This window comes from Martes martes (genome assembly GCF_963455335.1).
Source record: "Martes martes genome assembly, chromosome: 4".
NCBI lineage: Eukaryota > Metazoa > Chordata > Mammalia > Carnivora > Mustelidae > Martes > Martes martes.
In genome coordinates, this window is record NC_137891.1 from 179,622,891 (window position 1) to 179,632,263 (window position 9,373).

A 9,373-nucleotide genomic window follows, 5' to 3' on the forward strand; every position below is an offset into this window, starting at 1 on the left:
CCGTTAATCACCTTGTGTGTGGCGTCTTTCAGTCCTTATCACTGAAGAGTCAGTCTCATCCCCATTTTACAGATAGAGAAACTGAGGCTTAGAGGCCACTCACTTAGTCAGAGGTGGGGCCAGATCGCTTGGACTCCAGCATCCGCGCTCCTCCATCCTGTGGGGTCAGCAAGAGAAGGGCCATGCCTCCCACAAGTGCCAGTGCCTCCGAGGCTTTTAATGGGGACTGTTCCCTTCTGCCCCCGCCCCCCATGCCCCAGATCCCGGGACAAGTTTGTGGTCCGATTCCTCTCTCGGATGAAAATCCAGGCTCTGAGCCCACATCTCCCAACCCGAACCACGTGCCCTGTCCCCCGGGGAAGGGTGGGTGCTTCTGACCTCATCCCACCAGTGGGACACTGTCCAAGCCCTGCTCTGGAGAGGCAACTGGGTCATCTGGCCTGTCAGTGCAGGCAAGGCCAGAGAGAGCAGGAAAGAAAGACTGCTTCCTGCACTCCGGACATCCCTGCCGACCTCATCACCAGAAGTCCTGGTGCCAAAACTGGCCTGCCCTCGCAGGAGCTCGGTCGATGTGGAATCAACCCACGGAGAAGGGATGTGAGGTGTGAAAAAGCAATTTACACTACGAGGTGTGGCCACAGACGTGCGCTGAGCCCAGCAGTGTCAACCAGCAATAGTTCAGGGTGGTAGATGCTGGGCAGGGGGAGGCTGGAGGACACCGGGAGAGGCCTGGGTTTGAATCCCTGCTCTACCCTTAGCCGATTTCGTCACGCATTTATTGGGCAGTCATGTGCCGGGCACAGGTGCTAGCACAGTATACGAAAGACTTGACCTCTGCCCGTGGACAGCGTGTAACCTGGTGGGAGAGGCCAGCAGGGAAGGAGTGAGTCTCCAGGTCGTCGCAAGATTACCCACACCTACTACCCCCTCCTCGCATAGCTGCCACCTCTGCTTGGGTCCTTAGGGCCAGGGGAGGGGGGAGAAGCAGCAGAGAGGATCTGGGGGCCAGGACACGAGAGTGGGGAGCTCAGGGGCCTCTGTTTCCCCCTTTTGTTGAGTGAAGGGAACAGCCTTTCTGCAAGGTGGTTTCCTCTCCTTCCCTAGTGGGCTTGGGCCTGGCAGCAGCCAAGGGCTAAGGAAGGGCAGGAGAGCTGTGTCGCCCCCCGGGGCCCACAGGGCTCCAGGTAACAGAGGTCCCTGCTATTCTGTAATAGACCCTGGAGAGGGGGTGGCGGATACTCATTCATTCATTCATTCATTCATTCCTTTGACAAACCAGCGCCAGGGAACAAAGGATGCATGGGACATACAGAGTTTCTCTCTAAAAGGCTTCAGAGTTTAAGGGACAGGCAGTTGTGGGGTGCATGACTGAGGGGCAAGGAGATCCTATGTCCTCCCAGCCAGAGCTGCCGCCTCAGGCCGAGGCTCCCCTGGAGAGGCAAGGCCAAGGTCTGCCCCAGAGGCAGGGGCCAGCACTGCCCCCCACCCCAGCCAGTCTGTCCCAGGAGAACTGAGGGCATATTCATTCATTCCATTAATGTTTACTGAACAGTGGCTCTGAGCCTGGCACTGTGCCTAATGAGCATAAACAGGAGATGGGCAAGAACAGACTTTGTGGCTGTCTTCATGTAGCCCCCAAGCTCCCGTGGGAGAGGAGCAGATTTCAAATGGCCATGGACAAAGGGCAATGGGACAGCTATGAGTAGCAAAGCAGAAGGTGCTTAGGGGCCGAACAGGAGAAAAGGAAGGCTCCTCTGAGGAAGGGAGGGTTAGGTCTATCACCTGAAGGAGGGGGTACCTCATCAGTGTTGCAGGAGGGAGAAACAGCTTGTGCAAATGTCCTGGGGCAGGCAGAGGAAAGGGTTTAGGGAGAGACGGCCAAAAGGCCATGTGGCTGCTGGGAGACCAGCCAGGGAATGAGGAGGCAGAGCCAGACCAAGATGAAGGGTGGGGTCCTGGGGGTAGGTGGTCACGGGCAAGTTTAGCTTTTCCCCCAGATACCCTGGGAAGCCAGCGAAAGGCTTTAAGTAGAAGGGGGCCAGCGTCTGTGGTGGGTCAGGGAGGGCACGGCCCATTTGAGAAGGCCTAGATTAGAGGTTATTACACAGTCCAGGCAAGAGCTAATGGTCGCTTCCACCACAGTTGGGACCAGTGCGCAGGATTAGCGGCTGGGTGCTGGGCTGGGTGCAGGGCTGGGTGCAGGGGTGGGGAGCAAGGAAGCCTGAGGGATGGAAGGATGCTGGACCTCTGCCCAGTTGGAGACCTCTTGGAGAGCCAGGCCTGGGAAAGGGTCAGGAGGGATGAATTTGGACTTGGATGTTCCTTGGATCCTTGTTGCTTTGGGGACATTCCTGGGGCCAGGCCTGGTAGCCTGTGGTCCATGCACAGACCTCAGTGCTGGTTCTCAAAGCCAGCCCCACCCTGGAGCTGGCCGGGGAGACCCAGAAGGCACAACCAGAGAGGCAATAGGGAAAGCAGGTCAGGAAGGCTGTCCTGGAAGCGAGGAGAAGCCAGAGGGGAGAGCTGCGTGGCGGTGGGTGAGTCCCCTTTAGGGGACTCAGTTTCCTCCTCTGTGAAATGGGGTAACACGTCCTCCAAAACCCACCTCACACCAGACCCCAGCCCAGACGTGCCGAGGAGATGGGGGAGACGTTCTGCTCACCTGAAGTCTGAGCTGATGTGAGGGTGGCCGCGGGGGGCGCCTCCCCCAGGGCCGCCCCAGAAGCGGACTGGAGCCCCGCGGGCGCGAAAGGCGGACGGAGCTCGCGTTAGGACCCAGCGGCTCCAGGGTTGGAGGGCGGGCGCCGAGCCGTCGGGGGCCAGGAGGGGGGCTCGGAGAGGGCGGAGGGGCGGCTCCGCGGGCGGACTCGGAGCGGACGGCGGAGTGACCCGACCAGGTAGGCGCGGGCCTGGCGCCGGGAGCGGCGGGGGCCACTAAGGGGACCCGGGGGCGTGGGGGCTGGGGTGCGGGGCTCCTCAGGCCCCCGGGCCTGAGGCCGGCTGTCAGGCTTCCTGAACCCAGGGCCGTCTGAGTAGATGCTAAGAGGGCACTTGGGAGGTTTGGAGTCGCTTGGAGGGGGGCCCAAGTTTGGGGAAGTTTGGGGGAGCCCGAGTTGGGGCGTCGGGGCGTGGGGGTGGCTCTCCTTTGCCCCGGGAGGCTGAACTGCCACGGTGGGGTGGGGGCGTCGGCCGGAGCCGCTGGGCCACAGCCGCGGAGAGACAAAGGGACACCCGAGACCCGGAGGGCGCGGGGAGCCTACGTTCGAGCTCGGGGCTGATTGTTCCCAGCTGTGCGCGGCCACATCTGGTCTCCCCCCGCCGCTCCGCAGCCAGCCTCCTCCCTACCCGGGGAGCATGGGGTCGGGGGGGCTCTGAGGAAGCCCCGCTCATCCCCTCCTGTCCACCGTCGCATGGGGTGGGGTCCCCAGAAGGGGAAGGGGCCTCCTAAGCAGCACTCAGCCTTCCCCACTCCCCAAAATCCATAGTCTAGACGGAGGTGCTTGGAGATATGTTCCCCCCAAGAGGAAGGAGGATCCCTTACTCACACCCTTTGTCCCCCGGGGGGGGGTCCCCACAATAATAAGCCTGGGCCTGGGTGCCAGACCTTCCTGGTGAGGGAGAGTCCATGCAGGAGGCTGAGAGGCCTAGGAGGGGTTTGGGGGACAGACAGCCCCACCCCACTTCTTAAGGCCCCTTAGGCCCCAGCTCAGGGCCTCCTCCTGAGTGGTGACAGCTCCAACTGGCCTGGCGGCCACCAGTCCACAGGAACAACGAGGGGATAGTGAGGCCTTGTGGGGAGTTACAAGGAAAGAGCTCCAGGTATTTCGGTCCCGCCTACCGTGAGAGGCCAAGGGTTTTCAGAACAGGGCTGTAGGGAGCCAGAGTGCCCTGCCTCTGGGGCCGCTTGAGTCATGGGCCTCATCTCCTCCACCCCACCCCACCCCACCCCAGTAAGGAAGGGGGTGGTGAGTGTATGAGCCAGGCGGGGGTCCCAGAAGGCTCAGGGTTGGGAGGGAAGAGGGACCTATGCCCACGTTTCCTTCCCTCTCCCTAGATGCCCTGGGGCAGGCAGGTGTCCAGTTAGCTGTCTGGAAGAACTCTCTTTGCTGTGGTGGGAGGGGCCCTCCTGGATGGGGGAGCGCTGGGCTGTCGCCCAGCACCGCTGGAGAAGGATGACAGTCCAGTCCGGAGACTGCCTCCCACTGAGCCGGGACGGCACATGGGGACCCGTGGACCCTGCCAACCCCACGGTGTGGCCAGACACTGCCGTTCTTGAACTTCAAGAACCGGGGAAGGCTAAGGACCACTTAGGACCAGCACAACACTTGTCATACCGTGCTGGGGGCTCAGAACCCCTGGGCTGGGTGACATCACGGTTCCTTCAGCGCTGCCCTTCCAGGATCCAGAGAAACTCCCCGCAGACTCCGCCCTAAGTGCTTCCTGCTGCTGCAGACAAAATAGACCTTAGTCTCGTGAGTCTGTGACGAAGACAGCCAGGTCTTAGGAGGCCCGGAGGCCTGGCAGGAGAGGAATCTTCTGGGGGTGGGAGCCCTGCCCAGGCCTGGCTGCCCTTCGGCCCCTGGGGCCCATGCATGCACGTGGTTTCCTGCAGAGCAAGACACTCAGGGCCCTCTGGCTAATGGGGAACAGGTGGTGGGTTTGGCGGACGCTGCGGAGTCCCGGCTATGATGGTAGCTGAGCGGGGCCGGGGTCCTGAAGTTGGGCCTGGGGTCAGGGGTGGGTTCACATTAGTGCATGAGACACCAGAAGGCACTGAGTCAGAAGATGGGCATGGCTTGTAGGTTAGGAGAGTGGAGTCAGGCTAGTGGGGGACTAGAAAGTTCCCCCCGGTGAGAAGGGTAGGGTGGGTTCTATCCATTCGCAAGATCAACGCTGGAACAAGGTTGGAGGCCTGGTCCCTTGGGACCTGAACACCTGGTGGGCCACAGGGACAGCAGCTGTCCCTCTGTAGGCCGCCCCCCCCACCCCCGCCCGACTCCTGGCCCTCCCTATGCCTGGCTTCTGGTCCGAGCGTCTCTTCCTCCTCCTCTTCCGGGCTACATGTGGGCGAGCAGAGGTGGGCTCCTCGGCCATGGGTGAGTGGGCCTGAACTCCAGCTTGCCTCTCCTCTTCCTCTAGCTGTCCTGACACCAGCCCAGACGGCCTCACCTCGGAGCCATGAGAGCTGCCTACCTCTTCCTGCTGTTCTTGCCCGGTGCGTGGCTCCTGGGGCTGGGGGGGGGGGCCTCCCCCGGGGTGGGAGCTGGCAGTGAGCCTTCATTGTGCCCTGTGGCCAGAACTCAGCTCCCTGGGTCGCAGGGCCTCCTGCCTCCTGGACCACAAACTAGACTGGCCAACCCCTCCCAAAGTCGGGGGCATCCCACACCCTCATCCCAGCCGGGCTGGGACTCTGGAGAGTGGGCACACACCCAGGCGCCAGGAAGCCCCTGCTTTTCTTCTAATGTACTAACCCTCCTGGGAGCCGACGTGTAAGCGGGGAGAAGCACACAAGGCAGGGAGTCTCTCGGTCTGGGTTCTAGACCCATTTGGGACCCAACCACCCTATATCCTCTTGACTGTGGAGTGACCCCCAAGGCCCTGCCAGGTCTAACATTTATTCGTTTAACAGATATTTGTTGAGCTCCTACTACGTGCGAGGCACGGGCCTAGACCCTGGGGATGCAGTGATGAACCGGGCAGACACATCCCTGCCTTTGTTGCTGCCCATCTAGGGACGGGAAGCTGCTGTATCAAGTCCCTGTGATAAATGTCAGTGTGTCAAGTGCTATGATGGAAATAAACAGAAGAATGGGATGGAGAGGGTGGGTGGGCCGGTGAAGGCCTCTCGGAGAGAACTGAATTTTTAGTTGAGATCTGAAGGAAGAAAAGTTAACCAAGATTGTAGGCCTAGGGAAAGTCAAATGCAAAGGCCCTGGGGCAGACAGGAGGATGCTGAGTTCCAGGAATAGTCAGGAAGCTACGATGGAGGGGACAGCCCAAAAGTCAGTAAGGTGACCTAGGAACAGGGAGCATAAGGGCCTTTATGCTTGACGAATGAGTTTGGATCCCTTGGATCTAAGAGTTGGGGTGTAGAATCTTAAGGTCTTACCTGCCTGCCCTTGGGACTTCTGCCTGCCCTCCCCAGATGTGCCTTGGGGCCCCTGCTGTCCTTCCCTGCAGGGCACCCCCTCATGCTTTGCTTCCTCACAGTAGGCCTGCTGGCTCAGGGCCAATACGACCTAGACCCACTGCCTCCGTTCCCAGACCACGTCCAGTACACCCACTACAGTGACCAGATAGGTAAGGGCCTTGCCCTCCCCGGGTCTCCCCACACCCTGCCAGGGTGTGCCTGACTCAGCTGGGGACCCGGTGGGAAGGGGGCGGGGGTCCTGGGTTTAGTTGTGACCTTCTTGGCCCCTGGGACTGAGAGCTCGCCCAACCCCCGACAACTCCGTATTTATCTTTGTTCTCAGAAAACGCGGACTACTATGATTATCAAGGTAAAGGCGGGGCGTAGGGCGGGGCAGGTCAGGTGGGTGGGCAGCTGGGTGTGGGCTGGAGAGAATGGAGTGGACCCTCTGATCGTCCCCCATCTCAGAGGTGACTCCCCGGCCCCCCGCGGAGCAGTTCCAGTTCCAGTCCCAGCAGCAAGTCCAACAGGAAGTCATCGGGGTCCCCACCGTAGGTAGGCTGCCAGCTCCTGTCAACCGTGGGAGGGGCGGGTCTGTGCTGGGCTGGGGCAGGTCCTCGGAACAGACCCCTCTCAGTGATCTCTGCCGACCCCTCTCCCAACACCAGCTCCAGGAAACGTGGAGACAGAGCCCACGGAGCCTGGGCCCCTGGGTAAGAGCTTCCCCGACCGCAGGGGAAATGGAGGCACGGCCCCCCAAGCTGGGGTAGAGTGGGGTGCGGTGCTGGTAGGACAGAGACAGCCAGGCCTTTGGCTTTTGCCGGGTAGATGGTAGGGTAGTGGCTTGCAGACGTGCCCCTGCTTTAGGCCAGCAACTCCAGGGCCCCTCGGGCAGCTCTGGGGGACCCCCTTGCCCCTGGGCTTAGCCGTAGGCTCGGGAAGGGCCCTCTACCCCCAGACACTGGGAAGGGGAAGGGAGCACTGGGTGGTGCTCATGGCAGGTGATGCCAAGAGGGGAGCCAAAGCCCCAGCCAGCCAAGCGAGCCCGTGCTGCCCCCACAAGCCTGAGGGAGCCAGATTGTGAGGGCTGCTCTCCCCCAGCTGAGCTCAGTGTTAGGGTGTGGTTTTGCGAGTTAGCACAGCCCTGCCCCCGTGGTTGGTGTGTGCTTCTGCGACCCTGTGAGTGTGGGCGTGGTTGGGTTTGAGCTTATAGGCTTCCAAGTGTGGTTGCACATCTCTGCCCGTATAAATACATTGTATAAAACCCGGCGGCCCCTGGGGGCTCAGCCGTGCTGTCTGTGCAGCTGTGCATGCCCCTGTGCGTGTGTGCCCCAGGCCAGAGGGCACAGGGTGGACCTAGACCCCCATAGGACAGCCAGTCTTGGTGGGCAGTGTTGGGGGCTCGCCCCAGCACAGGGCTGCAGGCTGCAGCAGCTCGTCTGATCCCGCCCATCACCCAGACTGCCGGGAGGAGCAGTACCCGTGCACCCGCCTCTACTCCATCCACAAGCCTTGTAAACAGTGTCTCAACGAGGTCTGCTTCTACAGGTGAGCACACGTAGGGCAGTGAGGCAGGGAGGCGGCCGGGGCGCAGGGCGGGCGCAGCAGCACCCAGCCGAGGTGGGACTTGAGGGAAGCACAAATCCTGAAGTGGAACTCGAGCCCTGACCTCGGGGGTCGGGATGTGCAGGCTCCCCCAGTGGGGCTGGGTGACGGTGGGGTGACACCACTGTCCTGGCTCCGTGTCCCCAGCCTCCGCCGCGTGTACGTGGTCAACAGGGAGATCTGTGTCCGCACGGTCTGTGCCCATGAGGAGCTCCTTCGAGGTAGGAAGGCCTGCACCCCTCGACCCCTCCCTGCTCCGCCCCTGGTGGTTATGAAGCGCGTGTTCTGTGCCGGGGTCACTGCTGGGGGACCCTGAGCTCCCTCCCGGCTGCTTTGCCTTGGAACGTTCCCTGCCACGGGGTGGGGGAGGGGCGGTGGTTTTCCATCACCCAGCCTCACCCTGACCCCAGCTCCTTGCCCCCACCGCAGCTGACCTGTGTCGGGACAAGTTCTCCAAGTGCGGCGTCATGGCCAGCAGTGGCCTGTGTCAGTCCGTGGCGGCCTCCTGTGCCAGGAGCTGCGGGGGCTGCTAGGGCGGAGCTGGCAGCCCCGCACCCTGGACCTTCCTCGGATCCGGGGCCCTCAGGCCCTGCCTGACCTGGTGCTTTTCTCCCCAGCCTCACATTCCTTTTATTCTGTAAAAAGTTAGTGGACTGTGGCCCCAGGGGTTCGTCTCAGGCCCTTCTCCCAGCCTGCGGCCATCCCTGGAACACAAGGCAGGGGGCTCCCCATTGTCCAGTGTTCGCCCCCAGATGAGGGGCATCCCGGGTCTCTCGGTGGGACCGGGGCCTCTGATGTGCCTTTTCAGTCCCTGTGAGGACAGTCCCCCGGCCCCCCAGCCCCTCGAGGTAGGCTATGCCCCTCACCCCAGCTGGTCTGCTTGGGTTTCCTACAGTTCCCGGGCATAGACCACCTTTGTTTTATATAAAATTAAAATTGTTTTTACAAAAGATTTGGTCATTTTTTGGTTGGGAGGACAGGGCAGGTGGCCAGCTACCTCCAACACTGCTTGTCCTCATTGAGAGGCTGCCTGGCTCCCCCGGGACAAGGGACCGTTCGGATGACCTGTGGCCTTGCCTCTGCGGTCCCAGTCCTGCCTCCTTGATCACCGGCTTTAACAGACCCACCCAGAAAGATGGACTGTGACAACTTCCCCACCCAGGGTCTATGGGTCATTGCGGGGAGGGGGAGATACAGCTTCCTTATTGCTTGGTGAGGGCGTGAGTTCCTGTCATCAGAGGGATACAAGCCCAGATGGGAGGCTGCCCACATTGCAGGCATAAAGGTACCTCTAGGATATAAAGCAGGAGGTCAAGGTAGGTGGACTCAGATCCACCTTTGGGCAGGGAAGGCTGGTGGTCAGAGGGTAGAAGTAGGCCAAGGCCTTAGAATGCCTCCCTCTGACCTGCACATGAGGTCTGGGCTCCCCCTGTCTGACCAGCACACCCTCCCAACAGGCCCGCGTGGTGGGGCTTGGTAATGTCTCTAACAGACCAGAAGCCCAGGGGCATCAGTGACCCACCCAGGGTCCACACCTGGAGGTGGCAGAGCTGGGGCAGAGCCTGACTCCACTGGACTCCAGGGAGGAGAGGAATGTCTCCTTGCCAACACTGAGTGCCTTGCACACGAACCTCCTCA

The 9,373-nt window shown here is 61.4% G+C and overlaps 1 protein-coding gene across 2 annotated transcripts; it reads left to right on the plus strand.

The window, feature by feature from the left end:
* Positions 1-2,837: 2,837 nt before the first annotated feature.
* MFAP2 (microfibril associated protein 2) lies at positions 2,838-8,681 on the plus strand. 2 transcript variants are annotated; one of them, XM_080802238.1, is made up of 9 exons: positions 2,838-2,897; positions 5,140-5,215; positions 6,211-6,300; positions 6,474-6,500; positions 6,599-6,685; positions 6,799-6,843; positions 7,591-7,678; positions 7,883-7,956; positions 8,165-8,681. In XM_080802238.1, the coding sequence occupies exons 2-9, from the start codon at positions 5,179-5,181 to the stop codon at positions 8,266-8,268; spliced, it is 552 nt and encodes a 183-aa protein (XP_080658364.1). In that variant the 5' UTR covers positions 2,838-2,897; positions 5,140-5,178; the 3' UTR covers positions 8,269-8,681. The 2 variants fall into 2 exon arrangements, with proteins under 2 accessions (XP_080658364.1, XP_080658365.1); XM_080802239.1 differs by having other exon boundaries at positions 6,214-6,300.
* Positions 8,682-9,373: the final 692 nt, after the last annotated feature.

Coding starts and splice junctions, on each gene's coding strand:
- MFAP2 (XM_080802238.1), top strand. CDS start 5,179: ATGAGAGCTGCCTACCTCTTCCTGCTGTTCTTGCCCG. Junction 6,501..6,598: donor GGACTACTATGATTATCAAG/GTAAAGGCGGGG, acceptor CCCCCATCTCAG/AGGTGACTCCCCGGCCCCCC. Junction 7,957..8,164: donor CCATGAGGAGCTCCTTCGAG/GTAGGAAGGCCT, acceptor CCCCCACCGCAG/CTGACCTGTGTCGGGACAAG.